Source organism: Somniosus microcephalus, chromosome 14, assembly GCF_052327205.1.
Source record: "Somniosus microcephalus isolate GS21.2 chromosome 14, FLI_Smic_1.0, whole genome shotgun sequence".
NCBI lineage: Eukaryota > Metazoa > Chordata > Chondrichthyes > Squaliformes > Somniosidae > Somniosus > Somniosus microcephalus.
This window is the reverse complement of record NC_141000.1, coordinates 126620272-126648155: the sequence shown is the minus strand read 5'-3', so window position 1 is coordinate 126648155 and position 27884 is coordinate 126620272. Positions and strand designations below refer to the sequence as shown.

At 51.2% G+C, this 27884-nt stretch overlaps 1 protein-coding gene across 12 annotated transcripts in view; it reads right to left on the bottom strand.

The window, feature by feature from the left end:
• Window positions 1-27884, bottom strand: part of robo2 (roundabout, axon guidance receptor, homolog 2 (Drosophila)) — a 1120123-nt gene that overhangs the window by 96949 nt on the left and 995290 nt on the right. For all 12 annotated transcript variants that reach the window (XM_086007303.1, XM_086007302.1, XM_086007300.1 and 9 more), the window contains 3 exons: window positions 24547-24668; window positions 21241-21472; window positions 80-204 (listed from right to left, as the gene is read on the bottom strand). In XM_086007303.1, coding sequence (XP_085863429.1) covers window positions 80-204; window positions 21241-21472; window positions 24547-24668 — 479 coding nt within the window. The remainder of the gene's footprint in view (window positions 1-79; window positions 205-21240; window positions 21473-24546; window positions 24669-27884) is intronic.

The following is a 27884-nucleotide window of genomic DNA, read 5'->3' as shown; positions in this document are numbered from 1 at the left end:
CCATTCGGAGACTGACCCCCCCCCCACCCCGCCACCCCTTCACCCAGCGTTGGTCTGCTCCCTCAGAGCTGTAGCCCACCTTGTACTCCTGGATGATGCCGTTCTGCTGCTCAGCAGGGGGAGGATCCCAGGAGACACTGATGCTGGTGCTGTTGTGGTTCCCAACGGTCAGCACCGTCACCGACTGTGGCGGAGCGCTCGGAGCTGCACAGGGATAGACGACACAAACGGAAGAAAGGCGTTAATCCAACTCGTAGACCGTACACTTCGGTTAATCAGAGAGACTTCGGAACAACAGATTCGCTGCCCCCGCCCGCCCCCCTCCCCACCCCCCAATAGGCTGGCGTCAGACAGAAAATTGAGAGAAACGGCCGTTTCCTGAAAACAGCTGCCCCAGAAATATTTAAACGTCGCTTCGCAAGTTCGGTGCTTTGAAGACTGCTTCAGCTCATCCGCTGCTGAATCCCTCATCCATGGTTTTGTCACCTCCAGACTCGACTATTCCAACGCTCTCCCACCTCGCACCCTCCATAAGGTTCAGCTCATCCAAAAACTCTGCTGCACCGTGTCCTGACTCGCACCAAGTCCCGTTCACCCATCACCCCCTGTACTCACTGGCTCCCGGTCCGGCAACAACCTCGACTTTAGAATTCTTATCCTAACGTAGTGAAACGTCCCAGGGCGCTTCACAGGAGCGATTATCAAACAGAATTTGACACCGAGCCACTTAAGGAGATATTGGGGCAGGTGACCAAAAGCTTAGTCAAAGAGGTAGGTTTTAAGGAGTGTCTTAAAGGAGGAGAGAGAGGTGGAGAGAGGCGGAGTGGTTCAGGGAGGGAATTCCAGAGCTTGGGGTCCAGGCAGCTGAAGGCACGGCCACCAATGGTAGAGCGACGGAAATTGGGGATATGCAAGAGACCAGAATTGGAGGAGCACAGAGATCTCGGAGGGTTGTAGGTCTGGAGGAGGTTACAGAGATAGGGAGGGGTGAGGCCATAGGGGGATTTGAAAACGAGCATGAAAATTTTTTAATCGTGGCATTGCCGAACCGGGAGCCAATGTTGGTGAGCGAGCACAGGGGGTGATGGGTGAGCGGGACTTGGGAGAGGCTAAAAGCAGGACGGGATGCCCCCAGTGGTCGAATAGTCTCCCCAGGTGCTAAGTATCGGAGCCTGGGCGAGGTGCTGACAGATGGCCAATGGCTGCTCCGGGAAGACCAGCATCTTTCAAAAGAAAGGAGGGGGGAAGAGTATCCGGGGTGGGGGGGGTGGGGGTGGGGGAGGTGGGGTGCGGAGCGGGGGTGAAGGGAAGAGGGGCAGAAGGAAGGGATTAACAATTAAAATAAAAAAGACTTAGTGCAGAGGGGTGATTGCGTGCTCCCAGCAGGGAGACCCAAGCAGGAAAAAAGTTCTGTGCTATTCGGCCAAGTGATTATTCGCTCTGGCTTTTGCAGGATCCATTTCAAACTCCGCCCGGCCTCTTTCACCATGACCGCGCCAACTGGGAGGAAGCAATCACAACTCCCGACATTTTATTATAAGAAGCAAGGATGTTGGGTGCCTTCACTCAGTTCCTGATGATGAATTTCTCCGTGTGCATTAAGAAGACTTGCAGATGTCTTTATGGGCGGTGGGGGGGGGGGGGGATGGGGGGGAATGGGGGGCGGGGGGAATGGGGGGAATGGGGGGGCAGGAGGGAATGGGGGCGGGGGGGAGGGATGGGGGCGGGGGGGAATGGGGGGGCGGGGGGAGGGATGGGGTGGGGGGAGGGATGGGCGGGGGTGGAGGGAATGGGGGGAAGGATGGGGCGGGGGGGAGGGATGGGGGGCGGGGGTGGAGGGATGGGGGAATGGGGGAGGGGTGGGGGAATGGGGGGGCGGGGGGGAGGGATGGGGGGGCGGGATGGGGGAATGGGGGGACGGGGGGAGGGATGGGGGGGCGGGGGGGAGGGATGGGGGGGCGGGATGGGGGGACGGGGGGAGGGATGGGGGGGCGGGGGGAGGGATGGGGGGCGGGGGGGAGGGATGGGGGGGCGGGGGGGAGGGATGGGGGGGCGGGATGGGGGAATGGGGGGACGGGGGGAGGGATGGGGGGGCGGGGGGGAGGGATGGGGGGGCGGGATGGGGGGACGGGGGGAGGGATGGGGGGGCGGGGGGGAGGGATGGGGGGGCGGGGGGGAGGGATGGGGGAATGGGGGGCGATGGGGGGGCAGTGGGGAGGGATGGGGGGGCGGGATGGGGGAATGGGGGGACGGGGGGAGGGATGGGGGGGCGGGGGGAGGGATGGGGGGGCGGGGGGGAGGGATGGGGGCGATGGGGGGGCAGTGGGGAGGGATGGGGGGGCGGGGGGGTGGGGGTGGAGGGATGGGGGAATGGGGGGGGATGGGGGGCGATGGGGGGGCAGTGGGGAGGGATGGGGGGTGGGGGGGTGGGGGTGGAGGGATGGGGGAATGGGGGGGGATGGGGGGACGGGGGGGAGGGATGGGGGGTTGAGATTGAAGGTTATTTGCAGCAACAGTGCTTAACGTCCTAATGTGCAATAACACTTTCATTCCATACACCGTGCTGTAAAGTGCTCTTAATGGGTTTCTGGAGAAAGCTCCAATAAAAGAGCGGATTGATCGCTGGCAGACTGCACTTCAGAGGTGTTGAACGGGGTCACTGCGATGGGGGAGGGGGAGGAATCACATTGCTTGATTCTGCAAGAGTTGAGTGTTCAATCTTTTTTTTGTGTTCGGGGCCATTGTGTTGTACTTTATAACAATTTTACAATTTTTTTTTTTCAAAATTAACCAACTGAATTGTACAGCCACCAAGTTAGGTGACACAGTAGATTCAGAGACACTTACAGCACAGGTGGAGGCCGTTCGGCCCATCGTGCCTGTGCTGTCTCTTTGAAAGATCAGTCGTGCTCAGTCCCACACCCCCTGTTATTGTCCCTAACCCTTCGAGCTCCTCATCCTCAGGAACCTGTCCAACTCCCTTTAACATTATTGATGGAATCAGCTTCCACCACCTGTTCAGGTCGAGCGTTCCCCATCCCCACAACTCTCGGAGTGAAAACATTCTCCTCATCTCCCCTCGAGATCTTTTGTCCATGATTTTGAATCTATGCCTACTGGTTACTGACCCACTCGCCAGAGGGGATAGTTTTTCTCTCTCTACTCCATCAAAACCTCTCATCGTATTGAAAACCTTCATTAGGTCACCTCTTAGCCTTCCCTGTTCCAAGGAGAACGGTCCGAACTTTTCCAAACTCTCCTCGTAGCTGAAGTCCCTCATCCCTGGAAACAGCCTGGTAAACCTCCTCTCTACCCTCCCTGAGGCCTTTACATCGTACAGTCATTGGGAACGGTGGCCTAGTGGTTATGTTACCGGGCTAGTAATCCAGAGAACCTGGAGACGTGAGTTCATAATCCCACACCAACAGCTGGGGAATTTAAATTCAGATAAACTGGAACAAAAAGCTAGTATCAATAATGATGACCAAGAAACTACTGGACTGTCATAAAAACCCATCTGGTTCACTGGTGACCTTACCTGCCCAGCAATGTGGTTGACTCTGAATGGCCTAGCAAGCCACTCAGTTGTACCAAAGTGCTACAAAGAAGTATACAGCAGCTCACCACCACCTTCTCAAGGGCAACTAGGGATGGGCAATAAATTCTAGCTGGGAGCTGAAAGTTGCAAAGGGGCATTGATAGATTAAACAAGTGGGCAAAACGCCATCAAGTTCAACAGGGGGAAGTGTGAACCTAAGAAAGATAGGTAAGAGTAAACTGTGGTGGAGCAGAGAGATTTAGGGGCCCAGGTACAGGTCGGGTACAATCATGTAAAAGGCTAATGGGATGTTGGCCTTTATCTCAAGAGGACTGGAATACAAGATGGTGGAAGTTATGCTGCAGTTGTATAGACCATATCGGGAGTGACTGCGTTCAGTCTGGGCCCCGCACCTCAGGAAGGATATATTTACCTTGGAGGGGAGGCAGCGCAGATTCACCAGAACGATCCCGGGGATAAATAGGTTAAATGATGAGGACAGGTTGCACAGACTGGGCTTGTATTCCCTCGAGTATAGAAGATTAAGGGGTGATCTCATCGAGGTGTTTGAGATGATTAAAGGAGTTGATCGGGTAGATAGAGAGAAACTCTTTCCTCTGGTGGGGGGAGTCCAGAACAAGGGGGCAGAACCTTAAAATTAGAGCCAGGCTGTTCAGGGGTGATGTCAGGAAGCACTTCTTCACACAAAGAGTGGTGGAAATCTGGAACTCTCTCCCCCAAAAGGCTGTTGAGGCTGGAGGTCAATTGAAAATTTCAAGACTGAGATCGTTAGATTTTAGTTAGGCAAAGGGTATTAAGGGTTACGGAACCAAGGCGAGTAGATGGAGTTAAGTTACAGATCAGCCCTGATCTAATTGAATGGCGGAACAGGCTCGAGGGGCTGAATGGCCTCCTCCTGTTCCTATGCTCCCAAGGCCTGCAGTGTCAGACACAAAGGTTGATTAGAAGAGAGGATGAAGTCAATCAGGAAGTGAAAAGAAAAAAGAAAGACTTGCATTTATATAGCACCTTTAACATAGAAACACATCCCGAGGCGCTTCACAGGAGCGACTATCAAACAATATTTGACACTGAGCCACATAAGGAGATATTAGGACAGGTGACCAAAAGCTTGGTCAAAGAGGGAGGTTTTAAGCAGCGTCTTAAAGGCTGAGAGAGAGAGGTGGAGAGGCGGAGAGGTTGAGGGATAGAATTCCAGAGTTTAGGGCCCAGGCAGCTGAAGGCACGGCCGCCAATAGTGCAGCGATGAAAATCTGGGATATGCAAGAGGCCAGAATTGCAAGAACACAGAGATCCCGGGGGGGTTGTGGGGCTGCAGGAGGATACAGAGAGAGGGAAGGGTGAGCCCACGGAGGGATTTGAACACGAGGATGGGAATTTTAAAACTGAGGCATTGCCGGACCGGGAGCCAATGTAGGTCAGCGAGCACAGGAGCAGGGGCCCTAGCTGATTCTTTTCCCCCGTCTCTCTAGCTCAGGAATGTTGACGTTGGTTCCAGTGCATGGGAGACACAGGAACGGGAGGAGGCCATTCAGGCCCTCGAGCCTGTTCTGTCAATCTATTAGATCGTGGCTGACCTGTACCTCAACTCCAGTTTCCCACCGTTGCTCCCTATCCCTTGATACCCTTTACTTCACAAAAAGCGATCGCTCTCAGTCCCCCAACATCAGCAGCCTTCTCGGGGAGAGAGTTCCAGATTACCGCTAGCCTTTGTGTGTAGTAGCGCTTCCTGACTGTGCTCCTCTATGGCCTCGATCTAATTTTAAGATTGCTCTGGATTCCCCCTCTTGATATGTTCAGCACAGAGCAGGGATTGAACCCAGGACATGCCTGGTCTGTAACACTCCGTTAACCCCTCCCAAACTCCCTGCCTTTTTAGCAGCCGTGACGCAGGTTAACAAGGCTACTAAAAAGAAGCAAGCCAAGCACTGGGGTTCATTTCTAGAGCGATAGAATTGAAAAGCAGAGACGGACTGTTAAACTTGTATCGAACCTTGGTTAGATCACACGTGGAGTACTGTGAACAGTTCTGGCCTCCATATTATAACAAGGATATCGAGGCATTGGAGAAGGTGCAAAAAAGATTTACTAGGATGATACCAGAACTGAGAGGTTACAACTATCAGGAAAGACTGAACAGGCTGGGGCTCTTTACTCTAGAAAAGAGAAGGCCGAGGGGTGAACAGATAGAGGACTTTAAGATTATGAAGAGGTTCGATAGGGTAGACGTAGAGAAGATGTTTCCACTTGTGGGTGAGTCCAAAACTAGGGGCCATCAATATAAGATAGTCACTAATAAATCCAATAGGGAATTCAGGAGAAACTTCTTTACCCAGAGAGTGGTGAGAATGTGGAACTCGCTGCCACAGGGAGTGGTCGAGGCGAATAGTATAGATACATTTAAGGGGAAGGTAGATAAACACATGAGGGAGAAAGGAATAGAAGGATATACTGATAGGGTGAGATGAAGAGGGGTGGGAGGAGGTTCATGTGGAGCAGAAACACTTGCACGGAGCAGTGGGGCCAAATGGCCTGTTTCTGTGCTGTACATTCTATGTAATACTGTCGGAGGAACCTCGTCGATTGCACTCAAACGGGGACGCAATGAAAAATATAACATGGCTTTGGCTGTGAAACTGTTTTCTCATTTCCCTCACTGCTGGTGTGAAGAGAAAAAGTCACGGCTGAACCCTGACAGGTCAATTATTCCACCGTTCAGCTCCTTCCCAGGGACATGCTAGGAAAACAAAAGTTGCTGCCGATCGCATGAGCCCAGCCACATAGAAACTCCATTTGTTATTTTACACGCAAGGCCAAAGGGCTGGAGATAAACGTATTGCTGAAATGTGATAAATTGTTTGCTGTATAAAGGAGAGTAATGGAACTGAGAGTATGGAGAGATACATATAGAAATCTCTGGGTCAACAGAGGGGTGGTGGTGGGGGGAGGGGAGGGGGAATGGTGAGAGGAGAGATAGAGAGAGAAAAGAGAGAGGGAAGGAAAAGAAAGATTAGAGATGGAGAGGGAGGGAGACACTGAACAATGACAGAAATAAGAGAGGGGTAGTGAGAGGGGAGAGGCAGAAAAAGAGGAGAGAGACAGTGAGGGAAGGAGAGATAGAGAGAGGGAAGGAGAGATAGAGAGACAGTGAGGGAAGGAGAGATAGAGAGAGGGAAGGAGAGATAGAGAGACAGTGAAGGAAGGAGAGATAGAGAGAGGGAAGGAGAGATAGAGAGACAGTGAAGGAAGGAGAGATAGAGAGAGGGAAGGAGAGACAGAGAGAGGGAAGGAGAGATAGAGAGACAGTGAGGGAAGGAGAGACACAGAGACAGTGAGGGAAGGAGAGATAGAGAGAGGGAAGGAGAGATAGAGAGACAGTGAGGGAAGGAGAGATAGAGAGAGGGAAGGAGAGATAGAGAGACAGTGAAGGAAGGAGAGATAGAGAGAGGGAAGGAGAGACAGAGAGAGGGAAGGAGAGATAGAGAGACAGTGAGGGAAGGAGAGACACAGAGACAGTGAGGGAAGGAGAGACACAGAGACAGTGAGGGAAGGAGAGACAGAGAGGGAAGGAGAGACAATGAGAGAGAGAGTTAGAGGGAAGGAGAGACACTAAAAGGAAGATGAAAAGAGACAGAGAAAAGGAGCTGAGAGGAAGAGGGATAAGAGAGAAACAGCTGAAAGGAGCGAGAGATGGAACGAGAAGCAGGAGGGGAGAGGGAGAGAGCTAGAGAGGGAGAATAATTGAGTGCAAACAGCATAACTCACTTTTGTGCAAGGGTTGAGGCGAGGTCAGTTATTGACAGAGCCATTTTTTAAACTCTCTCAGCAGTAAATGGAGTCATGGTGGAGGTGGACTCGGAAGGTCAGGTAAACGTGCAGCTCTCTGGGAGAGCAGGGGAAGTTTGTGCAGCTTAAATTACGGAAGGCTGGAAAGGCAGACGCTGGGCTCTCAGATGGAAAACAAACAATGTTTGCAACGCAGTGTCAAGCAGTTTCACGTTTGGCTGTGTTAACAAGGGCTGAATGGGCAAGCTGGTACTACACCTATCACCAGCGGGTATACCCTATACATGCCATCAGCGGGTATACCCTGTATCTATCACCAGTGGGTATACACTGTACCTATCATGAGCGGGTATACCCTGTACATGCCATCAGCAGGTATACCCTGTATCTATCACCAGTGGGTATACTATGTATCTATCACGAGCGGGCACACCCTGTATCTATCACCAGCGGGTATACTCTGTATCTATCACCAGCGGGTATACCCTGTATCTATCACCAGCGGGTATACACTGTATCTATCACCAGCGGGTACACCCTGTACCTATCACCAGCGGCTATACCCTGTACCTATCACCAGCGGTATACCCTGTACCTATCACCAGCGGGTATACTCTGTATCTATCACCAGCGGCTATACTCTGTATCTATCACCAGCGGGTATACCCTGTACCTATCACCAGCGGTATACCCTGTACCTATCACCAGCGGGTATACTCTGTATCTATCACCAGTGGGTATACTCTGTATCTATCACGAGCGGGTACACCCTGTATCTATCACCAGCAGGTATACTCTGTATCTATCACCAGCGGGTATATCCTGTATCTATCACCAGCGGGTATACACTGTATCTATCACCAGCGGCTATACCCTGTACCTATCACCAGCGGTATACCCTGTACCTATCACCAGCGGGTATATCCTGTACCTATCACCAGCGGGTATACCCTGTATCTATCACCAGTGAGTATACCCTGTATCTATCACCAGCGGGTACACTCTGTATCTATCACCAGCGGGTATACCCTGTATCTATCACCAGCGTGTATACCCTGTACCTATCACCAGCGGGTATATCCTGTACCTATCACCAGCGGGTATACCCTGTATCTATCATCAGCAGGTATACCCTGTATCTATCACCAGCGGGTATACCCTGTATCTATCATCAGCGGGTATACCCTGTATCTATCACCAGTGGGTATACTCTGTATCTATCACCAGCGGGTATACCCTGTATCTATCACCAGCAGGTATACCCTGTATCTATCACCAGCGGGTATACCCTGTACCTATCACCAGCGGGTATACCCTGTATCTATCATCAGTGGGTATACTCTGTATCTATCACCAGTGGGTATACTCCGTATCTATCACCAGCGGGTATACTCCGTATCTATCACCAGCGGGTATACTCTGTATCTATCACCAGCGGGTATACCCTGTATCTATCACCAGCGGGCATACTCTGTATCTATCACCAGCGGGTATACTCTGTATCTATCACCAGCGGGTATACTCTGTATCTATCACCAGCGGGTATACTCTGTATCTATCACCAGCGGGTATACCCTGTATCTATCACCAGCGGGTATACTCTGTATCTATCACCAGTGGGTATACCCTGTATCTATCACCAGCGGGTATACTATGTATCTATCACCAGCGGGTGTACTCTGTATCTGTCACCAGCGGGTATACCCTGTATCTATCACCAGCGGGTATACCCTGTATCTATCACCAGCGGGTATACCCTGTATCTATCACCAGTGGGTATACCCTGTATCTATCACCAGCAGGTACACCCTGTATCTATCACCAGCAGGTACACCCTGTATCTATCACCAGCGGGTATACCCTGTATCTATCACCAGCGGGTATACTCTGTACCTATCACCAGCGGGTATACACTGTATCTATCACCAGCGGGTATGCCCTGTATCTATCACCAGCAGGTACACCCTGTATCTATCACCAGCGGGTATACTCTGTACCTATCACCAGCGGGTATACCCTGTATCTATCACCAGCGGGTATACCCTGTATCTATCACCAGCGGGTATACCCTGTATCTATCACCAGCGGGTATACCCTGTATCTATCACCAGCGGGTATACCCTGTATCTATCACCAGCGGGTATACCCTGTATCTATCACCAGCGGGTATACCCTGTATCTATCACCAGCGGGTATACCCTGTATATATCACCCTATTGATACAAGGGCCCAGACTTCACTAAAACAATCACCGTGTGTGTGAACAGCACTCGCTGTTATTAAGGTGACCAGCATCTTCTGGCGAGGGAGAGATATCCCCGTGAGATACGAGTCGCCACAAGTTGCTGGATGATTGCCGCCACTCCGCGGTTAGCCTCGCGGGAACGTCAGCGCACCATCAACCTCCCCGTGAGTTTCATAAAGTAGCTGTACTAATTACCCAGTAAACTCGCCGCAGGAAGTGAAGTCCAGTAACTAACAGTGTGATATGTCAATGACTGCCGATCAACCTCTGTGAGCCAGAAAGTGAACAATTAAAAGTGTTGAGTCTCATTCATTCAGGTAGTGGTTTGTTGTGGGAGAATTTAAAAATGTCAAATCTTAAAATATTTTTCTTACTTTTCCTTTTGTCTTTTTCTCTCTCTCTCTTAATCCAATCTTTCTTTTTCCCTCTCTTTATTTCTCTTTCTGGACCTGATTTGACTCTAATTCACCCGATTTCCTTCTCCGTCGTTCCTCTGTTTCTTTCTCAATCCTTAAATCTCATTGGTTAGGGAGACAGACAGTTGGTCCCGTCGTTCACCGAGGTCCCAAATACCCCGTTACCCTCGCCGCGCCGTTATCAGCTCGCACTCACAGCGAGTTACAGATTCAAAGCTTTTCAAGCTGAATGGTGGCAGGGACAAGTCTAACTCACGTGGCATGTCGCGAGATGGCCCTGCTCCAGCAACAAGTCTAACTCACGCGGCATGTCGCGAGATGGCCCCACTCCAGCAACAAGTCTAACTCACGTGGCATGTCGCGAGATGGCCCCGCTCCAGCAACAAGTCTAACTCACGCGGCATGTCGCGAGATGGCCCCGCTCCAGCAACAAGTCTAACTCACGTGGCATGTCGCGAGATGGCCCCACTCCAGCAACAAGTCTAACTCACGCAGCATGTCGCGAGATGGCCCCGCTCCAGCAACAAGTCTAACTCACGCAGCATGTCGCGAGATGGCCCCACTCCAGCAACAAGTCTAACTCACGTGGCATGTCGCGAGATGGCACCGCTCCAGCAACAAGTCTAACTCACACGGCATGTCGCGAGATGGCCCCGCTCCAGCAACAAGTCTAACTCACACGGCATGTCGCGAGATGGCCCCGCTCCAGCAACAAGTCTAACTCACGTGGCATGTCGCGAGATGGCCCCGCTCCAGCAACAAGTCTAACTCACGCGGCATGTCACGAGATGGCCCCGCTCCAGCAACAAGTCTAACTCACGCGGCATGTCGCGAGATGGCCCCGCTCCAGCAACAAGTCTAACTCACGCAGCATGTCGCGAGATGGCCCCGCTCCAGCAACAAGTCTAACTCACGCAGCATGTCGCGAGATGGCCCCGCTCCAGCAACAAGTCTAACTCACGCAGCATGTCGCGAGATGGCCCCGCTCCAGCAACAAGTCTAACTCACGTGGCATGTCGCGAGATGGCCCCACTCCAGCAACAAGTCTAACTCACGCGGCATGTCGCGAGATGGCCCCGCTCCAGCAACAAGTCTAACTCACGTGGCATGTCGCGAGATGGCCCCGTTCCAGCAAGAAGTCTAACTCACGTGGCATGTCGCGAGATGGCCCCGCTCCAGCAACAAGTCTAACTCACGTAGCATGTCGCGAGATGGCCCCGCTCCAGCAACAAGTCTAACTCACGTGGCATGTCGCGAGATGGCCCCACTCCAGCAACAAGTCTAACTCACGCAGCATGTCGCGAGATGGCCCCGCTCCAGCAACAAGTCTAACTCACGTGGCATGTCGCGAGATGGCCCCGCTCCAGCAACAAGTCTAACTCACGCAGCATGTCGCGAGATGGCCCCGTTCCAGCAAGAAGTCTAACTCACGTGGCATGTCGCGAGATGGCCCCACTCCAGCAACAAGTCTAACTCACGCAGCATGTCGCGAGATGGCCCCGTTCCAGCAAGAAGTCTAACTCACGTGGCATGTCGCGAGATGGCCCCGCTCCAGCAACAAGTCTAACTCACGTGGCATGTCGCGAGATGGCCCCGCTCCAGCAACAAGTCTAACTCACGCAGCATGTCGCGAGATGGCCCCGCTCCAGCCAACAAGTCTAACTCACGTGGCATGTCGCGAGATGGCCCCGTTCCAGCAAGAAGTCTAACTCACACGGCATGTCGCGAGATGGCCCCGCTCCAGCAACAAGTCTAACTCACGTGGCATGTCACGAGATGGCCCCGCTCCAGCAACAAGTCTAACTCACGCAGCATGTCGCGAGATGGCCCCGCTCCAGCAACAAGTCTAACTCACGTGGCATGTCGCGAGATGGCCCCGCTCCAGCAACAAGTCTAACTCACGTGGCATGTCGCGAGATGGCCCCGCTCCAGCAACAAGTCTAACTCACGCGGCATGTCGCGAGATGGCCCCGTTCCAGCAACAAGTCTAACTCACGTGGCATGTCGCGAGATGGCCCCGCTCCAGCAACAAGTCTAACTCACGCAGCATGTCGCGAGATGGCCCCGCTCCAGCAACAAGTCTAACTCACGCGGCATGTCGCGAGATGGCCCCGCTCCAGCCAACAAGTCTAACTCACGCAGCATGTCGCGAGATGGCCCCGCTCCAGCAACAAGTCTAACTCACGCAGCATGTCGCGAGATGGCCCTGCTCCAGCAAGAAGTCTAACTCACGTGGCATGTCGCGAGATGGCCCCGCTCCAGCAACAAGTCTAACTCACGCAGCATGTCGCGAGATGGCCCCGCTCCAGCAACAAGTCTAACTCACGCGGCATGTCGCGAGATGGCCCCACTCCAGCCAACAAGTCTAACTCACGCGGCATGTCGCGAGATGGCCCCGCTCCAGCAACAAGTCTAACTCACGCGGCATGTCGCGAGATGGCCCCGCTCCAGCAACAAGTCTAACTCACGTGGCATGTCGCGAGATGGCCCCACTCCAGCAACAAGTCTAACTCACGTGGCATGTCGCGAGATGGCCCCGCTCCAGCAACAAGTCTAACTCACGTGGCATGTCGCGAGATGGCCCCGCTCCAGCAACAAGTCTAACTCACGCGGCATGTCGCGAGATGGCCCCGCTCCAGCAACAAGTCTAACTCACGCGGCATGTCGCGAGATGGCCCCGCTCCAGCAACAAGTCTAACTCACGTGGCATGTCGCGAGATGGCCCCGCTCCAGCAACAAGTCTAACTCACGCGGCATGTCGCGAGATGGCCCCGCTCCAGCAACAAGTCTAACTCACGCGGCATGTCACGAGATGGCCCCGCTCCAGCAACAAGTCTAACTCACGCGGCATGTCGCGAGATGGCCCCGCTCCAGCAACAAGTCTAACTCACGCGGCATGTCGCGAGATGGCCCCGTTCCAGCAACAAGTCTAACTCACGTGGCATGTCGCGAGATGGCCCCGCTCCAGCAACAAGTCTAACTCACGTGGCATGTCGCGAGATGGCCCCGCTCCAGCAACAAGTCTAACTCACGTGGCATGTCGCGAGATGGCCCCGCTCCAGCAACAAGTCTAACTCACGTGGCATGTCGCAAGATGGCCCCGCTCCAGCAACAAGTCTAACTCACGCGGCATGTCGCGAGATGGCCCCGCTCCAGCAACAAGTCTAACTCACGTGGCATGTCGCGAGATGGCCCCGCTCCAGCCAACAAGTCTAACTCACACGGCATGTCGCGAGATGGCCCCGCTCCAGCCAACAAGTCTAACTCACGCGGCATGTCGCGAGATGGCCCCGCTCCAGCAACAAGTCTAACTCACGTGGCATGTCGCGGGATGGCCCCGCTCCAGCCAACAAGTCTAACTCACGCGGCATGTCGCGAGATGGCCCCGCTCCAGCAACAAGTCTAACTCACGCAGCATGTCGCGAGATGGCCCCACTCCAGCAACAAGTCTAACTCACGCGGCATGTCGCGAGATGGCCCCGCTCCAGCAACAAGTCTAACTCACGTGGCATGTCGCGAGATGGCCCCGCTCCAGCAACAAGTCTAACTCACGTGGCATGTCGCAAGATGGCCCCGCTCCAGCAACAAGTCTAACTCACGTGGCATGTCGCAAGATGGCCCCGCTCCAGCAACAAGTCTAACTCACGCGACATGTCGCGAGATGGCCCCGCTCCAGCAACAAGTCTAACTCACGTGGCATGTCGCAAGATGGCCCCGCTCCAGCAACAAGTCTAACTCACGTGGCATGTCGCGAGATGGCCCCGTTCCAGCAACAAGTCTAACTCACGTGGCATGTCGCAAGATGGCCCCGCTCCAGCAACAAGTCTAACTCACGCGACATGTCGCGAGATGGCCCCGCTCCAGCAACAAGTCTAACTCACGTGGCATGTCGCAAGATGGCCCCGCTCCAGCAACAAGTCTAACTCACGCGGCATGTCGCGAGATGGCCCCGCTCCAGCAACAAGTCTAACTCACGCAGCATGTCGCGAGATGGCCCCACTCCAGCCAACAAGTCTAACTCACGCGGCATGTCGCGAGATGGCCCCACTCCAGCCAACAAGTCTAACTCACGTGGCATGTCGCGAGATGGCCCCACTCCAGCCAACAAGTCTAACTCACGTGGCATGTCGCGAGATGGCCCCACTCCAGCCAACAAGTCTAACTCACGTGGCATGTCGCGAGATGGCCCCGCTCCAGCAACAAGTCTAACTCACGTGGCATGTCGCGAGATGGCCCCGCTCCAGCAACAAGTCTAACTCACGTGGCATGTCGCGAGATGGCCCCGCTCCAGCAACAAGTCTAACTCACGTGGCATGTCGCGAGATGGCCCCGCTCCAGCAACAAGTCTAACTCACGTGGCATGTCGCGAGATGGCCCCGCTCCAGCAACAAGTCTAACTCACGTGGCATGTCGCGAGATGGCCCCACTCCAGCAACAAGTCTAACTCACGCGGCATGTCGCGAGATGGCCCCGCTCCAGCAACAAGTCTAACTCACGCGGCATGTCGCGAGATGGCCCCGCTCCAGCCAACAAGTCTAACTCACGCGGCATGTCGCGAGATGGCCCCGCTCCAGCAACAAGTCTAACTCACGCGGCATGTCGCGAGATGGCCCCGCTCCAGCAACAAGTCTAACTCACGTGGCATGTCGCGAGATGGCCCCACTCCAGCCAACAAGTCTAACTCACGTGGCATGTCGCGAGATGGCCCCGCTCCAGCAACAAGTCTAACTCACGCGGCATGTCGCGAGATGGCCCCGCTCCAGCAACAAGTCTAACTCACGTGGCATGTCGCGAGATGGCCCCGCTCCAGCAACAAGTCTAACTCACGTGGCATGTCGCGAGATGGCCCCGCTCCAGCAACAAGTCTAACTCACGCGGCATGTCGCGAGATGGCCCCGCTCCAGCAACAAGTCTAACTCACGCAGCATGTCGCAAGATGGCCCCGCTCCAGCAACAAGTCTAACTCACGCAGCATGTCGCGAGATGGCCCCACTCCAGCAACAAGTCTAACTCACGCGGCATGTCGCGAGATGGCCCCGCTCCAGCAACAAGTCTAACTCACGCGGCATGTCTCGAGATGGCCCCGCTCCAGCAACAAGTCTAAGTCACGTGGCATGTCGCGAGATGGCCCCGCTCCAGCCAACAAGTCTAACTCACGCGGCATGTCGCGAGATGGCCCCACTCCAGCCAACAAGTCTAACTCACGCAGCATGTCGCGAGATGACCCCGCTCCAGCAAGAAGTCTAACTCACGCGGCATGTCTCGAGATGGCCCCGTTCCAGCAACAAGTCTAACTCACGCAGCATGTCGCGAGATGGCCCCGCTCCAGCAAGAAGTCTAACTCACGCGGCATGTCGCGAGATGGCCCCGCTCCAGCAACAAGTCTAACTCACGCAGCATGTCGCGAGATGGCCCCGCTCCAGCAAGAAGTCTAACTCACGTGGCATGTCACGAGATGGCTCCGCTCCAGCAAGATCTGGGCCACGTTCTCCTTGTAAGAAGCTGAGACTGTTATCGATTATTGAAGAGTTTATCTAGGCCCAACTGAGCAGCCTCAATCATTGTTGCACAGTTAGCCCCTTGCTATTAGTGAGCATTTAACACAGCACTCTGCTAGCTGCTGAAAGCTGTGGGGCTTTGCACAGGGTTTTTGCAAAGCTTCTGTGTGTTCCGATATACAAAGGCTTGATAAATACATCCTCAGGATGATTGATGGTGTATTTCTGCACAGTGGGACCTGCACTCATAAACATTCAGTCACCAGAAAGTTTATGCTTATTTTTTTTTAAATGTCAGTCTTGTGCTTGTCAAAGTGAGGGATGTTAGTGCTGGGTAATGGATCCCATTCCATTTCAGCCAGCCAGTGTCAGAATCAAACACTCGCAGATCAGAAACAGCGCAAGTTCGGTACACAGTTAACTGTTGTCTACACTGTCCCATCAAACACTCCCGGAGCAGGGACAGCACGGGTTAGATACAGAGTAAAGCTCCCTCTACACTGTCCCATCAAACATTCCCAGGGCAGGTACAGCACGGGTTAGATACAGAGTAAAGCTCCCTCTACACTGTCCCATCAAACATTCCCAGAGCAGGTACAGCACGGGTTAGATACAGAGTAAAGCTCCCTCTGCACAGCCCCATCAAACACTCCCAGGGCAGGTACAGCATGGGTTAGATACAGAGTAAAGCTCCCTCTACACTGTCCCATCAAACACTCCCAGGGCAGGTACAGCACGTGTTAGATACAGAGTAAAGCTCCCTCTACACTGTCCCATCAAACACTCCCAGGGCAGGTACAGCACTGGTTAGATACAGAGTAAAGCTGCCTCTACACTGTCCCATCAAACACACCCAGGGCAGGTACAGCACGGGTTAGATACAGAGTAAAGCTCCCTCTACACTGTCCCATTAAATTCTCCCAGGGCAGCTACAGCACGGGTTAGATACAGAGTAAAGCTCCCTCTACACTGTCCCATCAAACACTCCCAGGGCAGGTACAGCACGGGTTAAATACAGAGTAAAGCTCCCTCTACATTGTCCCATCAAACACTCCCAGGGCAGGTACAGCACGGGTTAGGTACAGAGTAAAGCTCCCTCTACACTGTCCCATCAAACACTCCCAGGGCAGGTACAGCACGGGTTAGATACAGAGTAAAGCTCCCTCTACACTGTCCCATCAAACACTCCCAGGGCAGGTACAGCACGGGTTAGATACAGAGTAAAGCTCCCTCTACACTGTCCCATCAAACACTCCCAGGGCAGGTACAGCACGGGTTAGATACAGAGTAAAATGTTACAGAGTGCTTCACAGAGAGGAGAGGAAAAAATTGATTAAACAAGTAAAGGAATGAATGCTTCTATCTGCACACTGGTGATAGCCACCAGATCTCTACACCATTTCTGTTGACTCCTCCACTGCTCTTGTGCTGTCAGACTGTCTGACATCATTATAGATGAGTGACAACATCACCTGGGTCAACATCAGGGAGGCCAAAACCATTCCGTTCAGCTCCCAGGTACCGTCTACCCACCCTTGGCACTGACTCTATCCCCTTCCCAGGCACACTCTATCAGATGGAACCACTCCGCTCACAACCTTGATGTAATATTTAACCCTGAGCTGATCGTTAAGCTATCACTCACCAAGCAGGATGATTGCCACTTCTGCAACATCAAATGCCTCCATCCCTCCATCAGAGCCTCCACTACTGAAGCTCTTATTCATGCCTTGACACATAAGAACATAAGAAATAGGAGCAGGAGTAGGCCAATCGGCCCCTCGAGCCTGCTCCACCATTCAATAAGATCATGGCTGATCTGATCCTAACCGCCAATCTACTATCACAGAACCATCTCCTGAATCTAACAGAATTAGACACACGAAATAGGAGCAGGATCAGGCTACACGGCCCCTGGGCCCGCTCCGCTACCCACAGGGCCATGACCGATCCGAACCTAGACTCATGTCCAAATTCCTGCCCGCTCCCCGTAACCCTTAATTCCCTTTACTTCTAGGAAACTGTCTATTTCTGTTTTAAATTTATGTAATGATGTAGCTTCTACAGCTTTTTGGGGCAGCATATTCCATGGACCTACCACCCTCTGAGTGAAGTAGTTCTTCCTCATCTCAGTTTTGAAAGAGCAGCCCCTTATCCTAAGACTATGCCCCCTAGTTCTAGTTTCACCCATCATCGGGAACATCCTCCCCGCATCCACCCGATCCAACCCCTTCACAATCTTATATGTTTCAATAAGATCGCCTCTCATTCTTCTGAACTCCAATGAGTAGAGTCCCAATCTACTCAACCTCTCCTCATATTTCCATCCCCTCATCCCCGGGATTAACCGAGTGAACCTTCTTTGTACTGACTCGAGAGCAAGTATGTCCTTTCTTAAGTATGGACACCAAAACTGTACGCAGTATTCCAGGTGCGGTCTCACCAATACCTTGTACAACTGAAGCAATACCTCCCTATTTTTATATTCTATCCCCCTAGCAATGAAAGCCAACATTCCATTGGCCTTCTTAATCACTTGCTGCACCTGCATACTAACCTTTTGAGTTTCGTGCACCAGGACCCCCAGATCCCTTTGTACTTCAGTACTTTCGTTTCTTGCCATTAAGATAATAACTTGCTCTACGATTTTTCCTGCCAAAGTGCATAACCTCACACTTTCCAGTGTTGTATTCCATCTGCCAAATCTCTGCCCACTTACTTAGCCTGTCTATGTCCCCTTGCAGGTTTTTTATGTCCTCCTCACTCACTACTTTCCCTCCCATCTTAGTATCATCTGCAAACTTTGATATGTTACACTCGGTCCCCTCCTCCAAATCGTTAATATAGATTGTAAAGAGTCGGGGACCCAGCACCGACCCCTGCGGAACACCACTAGTTACTGATTGCCAGTCTGAGAATGAACCATTTATCCCAACTCTCTGCCTTCTGTTAGATAGCCAATCCTCTATCCATGCCAGAATATTACCCCCAATCCCGTGATTTTTTATCTTAAGCAATAATCTTTTGTGTGGCACCTTGTCAAATGCCTTTTGGAAGTCTAGACCTTACGCAAATATTGTCATTGCTGGGCTCCCAGCCTCCACTTTCTATAAACTCCATTGTCCAAGACTCAGCTGCCTGTCCCATACTAAGTCTCACTCACCCATTGCCATAGATTAATGAGCACTAAGGGAATCATGCGAGATGGGGATAGGAAGCGAGAGTTGATGTAATATTTCAGCCATGATCTCACTGAATGGTGGAGCAGGCTTGATGGGCCATACGGTCTACTCCTGCTCCTATTTCTTATGTTCTTATGGCTTCAATGACCTCCATTGCCCCCCCCCCAACCAAATAGGTGGCTTCAGACAACAATTAAATACCAATCACGTTGGTGTGGGACTGGAGTCACGTGTAGACCCACACCGGGTGAGGACGGCAGGTTTTCTTCCTTACAGGGACATTAGTGAACCAGTTGAGTTTTTATGACAATATGACAGCTTCGCGGTCACTTTAACTGATACCACATTTTTATTTCCAGATCATTTTAAACTGAATTCAAATTCTCAAACTGCCCATGGTGGGATTTGAAGGGATTATCAGTCCAGGCCTCTGGATTACTAGTCCAAGAACATAACCACTGCCCTACTCTCTAAGCTGCCTTTCCTCTCTAAGGTCCTCAAACATGTCTTTGCCTCCCAGCTCCATGCCCATCTCTCCCCAAACCCCCTGTTTGAATCCTTTCAATTTGGCTTAAGAACATAAGATAGTAAGAAATAGGAGCAGGAGTCGGCCATTCGGCCTCTCGAGCCTGCTCCGTCATTCAGTAAGATCATGGCTGATCTTCGACCTCAACTCCACTTTCCTGCACTCTGAGTGGAGAAATTCCTCCTCATCTCAGTCCTAAATGGCCGACCCCTTATTCTGAGACTGTGACCCCTGTTTCTAGACTCCCCAGCCAGGGGAAACATTTTCCCAGCATTAACCCTGTCAAGCGCCTTAAGAATTTTGTATGTTTCAATGCGATCACCTCTCATTCTTCTAAACTCTAGGGCATATCGGCCTAGTCTACTCAATCTGTCCTCATAGGACAATCCCCCCATCCCCAGAACCAGTCTGGTGAACCTTTGTTGCACTCCCTCTAAGGCAAGTATGTCTTTCCTTAGGTAAGGAGACCAAACTGCACAAAGTACTCCAGGTGAGGCCTCACCAATGCCCTGTATAACTGTAGTAAGACTTCTTTACTCTTATACTCTAATCCCTTTGTAACAAAAGCTAACATGCCATTTGCTTTCCTAATTGCTTGCTGTATCTGCAGGTTAACTTTCTGTGATTCATGTACAAGGACATCCAGGTCTCTCTGAGTGCAAACATTTCCCAGTCTCTCACCATTCAAAAAATATTCTGCTTTTTGTTTTTCCTACCAAAGTGGACAACTTCACACTTCCCCACATTGTATTCCATTTGCCGTGTTCTTGCCCACTCAGTCAATCTGTCTATATCTCTCTGCAGCCTCTTTGCATCCTCCTCACAGCTTACTTTCCCACCTATCTTTGTATCATCAGCAAACTTGGATGCATTACACTCAGTCCCGTCATCTAAGACATTGATATAACCGAGAATGAATTAAAAAAAGATGAAGTAAATTCCTAGGTTCAAGCTCTGGTGGTTGCTGAGTTAAGTTAGTCTATGATCTCAACCGAGGAGAGACGAGGAGTGATGCAGTTCGCCTCAGCACCCTTGCTCTAAGGAGGAAAAGTCAGGCAGGGTTCCCACTGGAGAGTGCATGCGTCTAGACTTCAGGTGAGGACAGGAGGGGGCTGGGCTGTGAGGCCTTGATCAGCTGAATGCCCTGCCAACGCTCAGAATGGCCTGTTGTGTGAGATGTTCCGCCCCACCATCAGTCAGGGCCTGAAGGTGAGAAGAGAAAAAGTGAGGGAGATAAAATGGACCGGATCCTGCTGGAAAAACAACGGCTGGTTAACGATGCAGGATGTTATTATTCCGCAAAGCGGCCAGCAAGTTCAAGGGAGGGAGAGATACGCCATGAGTCGCAAATCTCCAGCACTTGCTGGTCGATATACATTGCTCCGCAGTTTAATTCACACAAACGGCATCTCACCCTCAGTCTCCTCGTTAGTTTTAAGAATTTCTGGATTTGTACATTAATTGCCCGTCAAACTCGCCACAGAAAGTTAGGGCTTGTAATTAATAGTGTAAACATGCTTTTAACGATGTGATAATTGTTGATGCAATGCTAATCAACCGCTCTGGCCCAGAAAAGGAACAATTTAAACTGTGGAGTCTCATTCCTACAAGTAGTGAATTATTGTTAGAGATTTTTGAATTTGAAATTTCTGTCTCTTTTTCCTCTCTCTCTTAATCCAATCTTTCCCTCTCTTTATTTCTCTTCCTGTACCTGATACGATTCTAATTCACCTGATTTTCTTCTCCATCGTTCCACTGTTTCTTTCTCATTCCTTAAATCTCATTGGTTAGGGAGACAAACTGTTGGTCCCGTCGTTCACCGAGGTCCCAGATACCCCGCTATCAGCTCGCACTCCCAGCAAGTTAGGGCACAAAACAAATTTGAGCTGAAGGGAGTGAGAAAAGAGTCTAACTAACGGGGCAAGGCACCAGATGCCCCACTCCAGCAAGGTCCAGCCTGATGTAGTTGCCATAAAACACCAGGGGTTCCACTGAAAAAGGTAAATACATTCGCTGCTCACAACCCACCTTCTTCATTAGTGCGCGCAGTCTTCGATTCGCTGTCCAGCCCCTGAAACTCGTTGAAATACGGACGGACTTTCATCTCGTAGTTGATGCCCTTTTTCAGGTTGGTCAGGACTGCACTCCGCTCGGTTGGCACCTTGACCTCCATCACCTGCCAGGACGAAGGGGCCGGGAGGCCGGAGATTTGGCGGAACATCACTCGGTAGCCCTGGATGAACTGCGACTGCCGGTCGACCTGTGTGGAACCAAGAGACGAGGCGGCTAGTTTCTGAAACCCTGAAATATTTGTCCATCCGTCCGAGTGCAGTGATCGAGTAGATTGGGACTATACTCTCTGGAGTTTAGAAGAATGAGAGGTGATCTCATTGAAACGTATAAGATTCTGAAGGGGATTGACAGGGTAGATGCTGAGAGGTTGTTTCCCCCTGGCTGGAGAGTCTAGAACTAGGGGGCATAGTCTCAGGATAAGGGGTCGGCCATTTAGGACTGAGATGAGGAGGAATTTCTTCACTCGGAGGGTTGTGAATCTTTGGAATTCTCTGCCCCAGAGGGCTGTGGATGCTGAGTCGTTGAGTATATTCAAGGCTGAGATCGATATTTTGGACTCTAGGGGAATCAAGGGATATGGGGTTCGGGCAGGAAAGTGGAGTTGAGGTCAAAGATCAGCCATGATCTTATTGAATGGTGGAGCAGGCTCGAGGGGCCGAATGGCCGACCCCTGCTCCTATTTCTTATGTCCTTGTGATGCAATTCAGAAGGAGGTGCAGGAAGAGAGGGACTTGAGGGTGTAGATACAGAAGTGTTTGAAGATGGCAGGACAAGTTGATAAAGTGTTAAAAAGCATACGGGATCCTTGGTTTTATAAACAGAGACATAGAGTGCAAGAGCAAGGAAGTTATGCTAAACCTTCATAACACACTGGCTAGACCTCAGCTGGAGTATTGTGTCCAATTCTGGGCACCGCACTTTAAAAGCCTAGGAGTAACTTTCAAAAGGTGAACTGGATATGTATTTAACAACGGAACAATTTGCAGGACTACGGAGAAAGAGCAGGGCGAGTGGGCCTAATTGGATAGCACTTTCAAATATGTACTGAATGGCTTCCTTCTGTGCTGTAAGATTCTGTGCTTCAATGATTATAATTCCAGCCAACAGTAGATTGGGCCCAAACAGACCAGTTTTCATTCAAAAAGGACGTGACCTCATTTTAACCTGAATCACCGGAAATTGGGAGTTCCGCAAATCATAGAATGATACAACACAGATGGAGGCCATTCGAGCCTGTGCCGGCTCTTTGAAAGAGCTCTCCAATTAGTCCCACTCCCCCTGCTCTTTCCCCACAGCCCTGCAAATTTTTCTCCCTTCAAGTATTTATCCAATTCCCTTTTGAAAGTTACTATTGAATCTGCTTCCACCGTCCTTTCAGGCAGTGATCACAACAACTCACTGTGTAAAAAACATCACCTCCCTGGTCCTTTTGCCAATCACCTTAAATCTGTGTCCTCTAGTTACCGACCCTCCTACCACTGGAAACAGTTTCTTCTTCTTTACTCTATCAAAACCCCTTCATTAATTTTCAGCACCTCTATTAAATCTCCCCTTAACCTTCTCTGCTCTAAGGAGAACAATCCCAGCTTCTCCATTCTCTCCACGTGACTGAAGTCCCTCATCCCTGGCACCATTCCGGTCTGGCATGCCAACCTCAGAGCCCCGTGCTCAGATACACACTCCTTTCAAGTGAAGCCCGAGACCAGAAGCTTGAAAAATCTACTCTATAGTACCTGTATTTGGCGCTCGCAGTTCAGGTAGAGCACGGATCAAAGCTCTGTTTGCATTGTCACATCAAGCACTCTTGCGATCTGAATCTCCAGGGAGCATGATCTTAAGGGGAAAGAATGACCTCCCTCCAACACAATGACCTCCCTCCAACACAATGACCTCCCTCCAACACAATGACCTCCCTCCAACACAATGACCTCCCTCCAACACAATGACCTCCCTCCAATACAATGACCTCCCTCCAACACAATGACCTCCCTCCAACACAATGACCTCCCTCCAACACAATGACCTCCCTCCAACACAATGACCTCCCTCCAATACAATGACCTCCCTCCAACACAATGACCTCCCTCCAACACAATGACCTCCCTCCAACACAATGACCTCCCTCCAATACAATGACCTCCCTCCAACACAATGACCTCCCTCCAACACAATGACCTCCCTCCAACACAATGACCTCCCTCCAACACAATGACCTCCATCCAACACAATGACCTCCCTCCAACACAATGACCTCCCTCCAACACAATGACCTCCCTCCAACTTCTCGTTTGAACTTCACATCAATCTGATGGAAATGACACGAGGCTGATCTACCTTGACACCTCTTCCCCCAAACACAAATATCCTCTGTCTCTTTTATCGATACCACAATGGTCGGCGTTCCATTTAACATTCCTCTCATGTTCCTTCTCCAGCCTATGTTTACCCTCGCCATGTTGACATTAAGCCTCAGCACACCCCTACTCTGGGGAAAGAAAGAACTTGCATTTAAATAGTGCTCCTCACATCCTTGGGATGTCCTAGAGCGTTTCACAACCAAAAAAGTGTTGTCACCTTTGTAATGTAGTGAAACGCGGCAGCCAATTTGTGCACAGCAAGCTCCACAAACAGCAATGACCAGATAACCTGTCTGGTGGTGTTATTTGACAGAAAAAAAAAAGAAAGAAAGGAGGAAAGAAAGAAAGGAGGAAAGAAAGAAAGAAAGAAAGACTTGCATTCTTACAGCACCATTCACAATCCCAGGATGTTCCAAAGTTTTTCACAACCAATGAAGTACTTTTGAAGTGTGGTCACTGTTGTGATGCAGGCAACATGGCAGCCAATTTGCGCACAGCAAGATCCCACAAAGAGCAATGAGTTAATGACCAAATCACCTGTTTTAATGATGTTGATTGAGGGATAAATATTGGCCAGGACACCGGGGAGAACTGCCCTGCTCTTTGAAATAGTGCCATGGGACCTTTAACATCCAGCTGAGAGGGCAAACAGAGTCTTGGTTTAATGTTTCATCCGAAACATGACTCCTCCGACAGTGCAGCACTCCCTCAGCACTGCACTGGAGTGTCAGCTTGGATTTTGTGTTCGCAGTCTCTGGAGTGGGACTTGAACCCATGACCTTCTGACTCAGAGGCGAGAGAGAGCGACCCACTGAGCCACAGCTGACACCTAATAGATAAATGTTGGCCGGTGAGAGGAGATTTCCTTTCAGGGGTGATGTCAATAAAATGACCAGGTGCTCACCGTCCACGTGACTTGTATACTGGATGGCGTGAGTACAAGCGGGTTGTGTAGACGTACGATGACTTCACCGAGTTCCCGCTGTACCTGCCTGTGGTCCACACCTTGTGCCGGGGGACTGATATCTGTGAAGAAACAGAAAGAGGCAAAGAGGATTTGAGATAAAAAAACAGAAAATGCTGGAAAATACTCAGCAGGTCAGGCAGCATCTATGGAGAGAGAAACAGAGTTAATGTTCCAGGTCTACAACCTTTCATCAGAGCTGATGGTTTGAGACAACTCCAGCATGAACACGATGGGCCGAATGGCCTCCTTCTGTGTCGTAGTTTTTCTATGATATGATCTCGCTGGGATGCCGTGGCATTTCTCTTCGGGACTCTCCAAAGGAATCTGATCGCAATCTGCCTCTCCCTCTCATCCTATCATTAATACACTCAAAAAACCTTCCACCAGCTTCCTTTGAGGGTCTAGAAGGGAAAGCCATGAAATAGTTCCAGGCTAATGTTATTTAGAGCACAGCATCTCTGATTTCCTTTCACTATCTAGGCTGATCACAGCTACGCAGATGTTCGGAGCCGTCATTCTGAATCTAACCCGTGCTGTACCTGCCCTGGGAGTGTTTGATGGGACAGTGTAAAGGGAGCTTTACTCTGTATCTAACCCGTGCTGTACCTGCCCTGGGAGTGTTTGATGGGACAGTGTAGAGGGAGCTTTACTCTGTATCTAACCCGTGCTGTACTTGCCCTGGGAGTGTTTGATGGGACAGTATAGAGGGAGCTTTACTCTGTATCTAACCCGTGCTGTACCTGCCCTGGGAGAGTTTGATGGGACAGTGTAGAGGGAGCTTTACTCTGTATCTAACCTGTGCTGTACCTGCCCTGGGAGTGTTTGATGAGACAGTGTAGAGGGAGCTTTACTCTGTATCTAACCCGTGCTGTACCTGCCCTGGGAGAGTTTGATGAGACAGTGTAGAGGGAGATTTACTCTGTATCTAACCCGTGCTGTACCTGCCCTGGGAGTGTTTGATGGGACAGTGTAGAGGGAGCTTTACTCTGTATCGAACTCGTGCTGTGCCTGCCCTGGGAGTGTTTGATGGGACAGTGTAGAGGGAGCTTTACTCTGTATCTAACCCGTGCTGTACCTGCCCTGGGAGAGTTTGATGCGACAGTGTAGAGGGAGCTTTACTCTGTATCTAACCCGTGCTGTACCTGCCCTGGGAGTGTTTGATGGGACAGTATAGAGGGAGCTTTACTCTGTATCTAACCCGTGCTGTACCTGCCCTGGGAGAGTTTGATGGGACAGTGTAGAGGAAGCTTTACTCTGTATCTAACCCGTGCTGTACCTGCCCTGGGAGTGTTTGATGGGACAGTGTAGAGGGAGCTTTACTCTGTATCTAACCCGTGCTGTACCTGCCCTGGGAGAGTTTGATGGGACAGTGTAGAGGGAGCTTTACTCTGTATCTAACCTGTGCTGTACCTGCCCTGGGAGTGTTTGATGGGACAGTGTAGAGAGAGCTTTACTCTGTATCTAACCCGTGCTGTACCTGCCCTGGGAATGTTTGATGGGACAGTGTAGAGGAAGCTTTACTCTGTATCTAACTCGTGCTGTACCTGCCCTGGGAGTGTTTGATGGGACAGTGTAGAGGAAGCTTTACTCTGTATGTAACCCGTGCTGTTCCTGCCCTGGGAGTGTTTGATGGGACAGTGTAGAGGGAGCTTTACTCTGTATCTAACCTGTGCTGTACCTGCCCTGGGAGTGTTTGATGGGACAGTGTAGAGGGAGCTTTACTCTGTATCTAACCCGTGCTGTACATGCCCTGGGAGTGTTTGATGGGACAGTGTAGAGGGAGCTTTACCCTGTATCTAACCCGTGTTGTACCTGCCCTGGGAGTGTTTGATGGGACAGTGTAGAGGGAGCTTTACTCTGTATCTAACCCGTGCTGTACCTGCCCTGGGAGTGTTTGATGGGACAGTGTAGAGGGAGCTTTACTCTGTATCTAACCTGTGCTGTACCTGCCCTGGGAGTGTTTGATGGGACAGTGTAGAGGGAGCTTTACTCTGTATCTAAACCGTGCTGTACCTGCCCTGGGAGTGTTTGATGGGACTGCCCTCAACTCACAGGAAAAAACCCCATTCATTATGGGTTTTTTTGTCACTCAGCAATGAAACACTTGGAACTCATCAGAACAAATATTGGTCTTTGGAGACTGTCCCTGGTCTGTGGCATAAATTTCCCAGAGCCCAGCGGTCGAACAGATTCAGGAAATGAAATTAATAGCAATGAATGTCATGTGAAGGAGCTCTAAGAATAATAAACAAAGCTTCTGTCAACTCACACTCACAGTCCAACACTGACACAACCCTGTGAACACCAGTTGTGAATCTGTAACGATTACTGTTTCATCATTTGTTTAATCTCAGTCTCAGTGCAATCTTACCCGGTGAACATCTTCCCTCTTTTGCCACTTGCTCGAAAGGTGTATTCTGAATGCAACAACAACAACAACTTGCATTTATATAGCGCCTTTAATGTAGTAGAATGTCCGAAGGCGCTTCACAGGTGTGATTATCAAGCACAATTTGAGGCAAATAAGGAGATATTAGGGCAAAGGATCCAAAGCTTGGTCAAAGAGGTAGGTTTTAAGGACCGTTTCAAGGAAGAGAGAGAGGCGTAAAGATTTAGGGAGGGAATTCCCGAGCATAGCGCCTCGGCAGCTGAAGGCACGGCCGTATATGGTGGCGTGATTAAAATTGGGGATGCTCAAGAGGACAGTTTTGGAGGAGCGCAGAGATTGCAGAGGGTTGTGGGGCTGGAGGAGGTTGCAGAGAGAGGGAGGGGCGAGGCCACGGAGGGGTTGGAACACCAGGATGAGGATTTTAAAATCGAGGAGCCAGTGTAGGTCAGCGGGCACAGGGGGTGATGGGTGAACAGGACTTGGTGCGAGTGAGGACACGGGGCAGCAGAGTTTTGGATTATTTTTGAATGCAGCTCTCGTCTCTCTTATTTCTCCATTGGCCTCTCATATTGACTGGCAGATACTGATTGGCACCACAGTCTGACCAGGCTGGCAGCAATGTGACCTTGATCACCAGGGCAGTGGACAAGGGGGTGGGGGCTGCATGAAGGTGGCCCTGGGGGGGGAGGGGGTCTTCTCCTAGCAAACCCCTCCCTCCCACTTCTGGTCAATGTGCAAAGAACAGCTTCTGTCTGATCGGTGATCCCTCTCTCGTGTCCAACCTCTCTGTCTCTATCACAATCTTTCTCATGTGTCTCTCTCAATGTTGTCATTGTTTCTCTGAACATCTTCCCTCACTTTCATTGCTCCACCACTGGAGGCCATG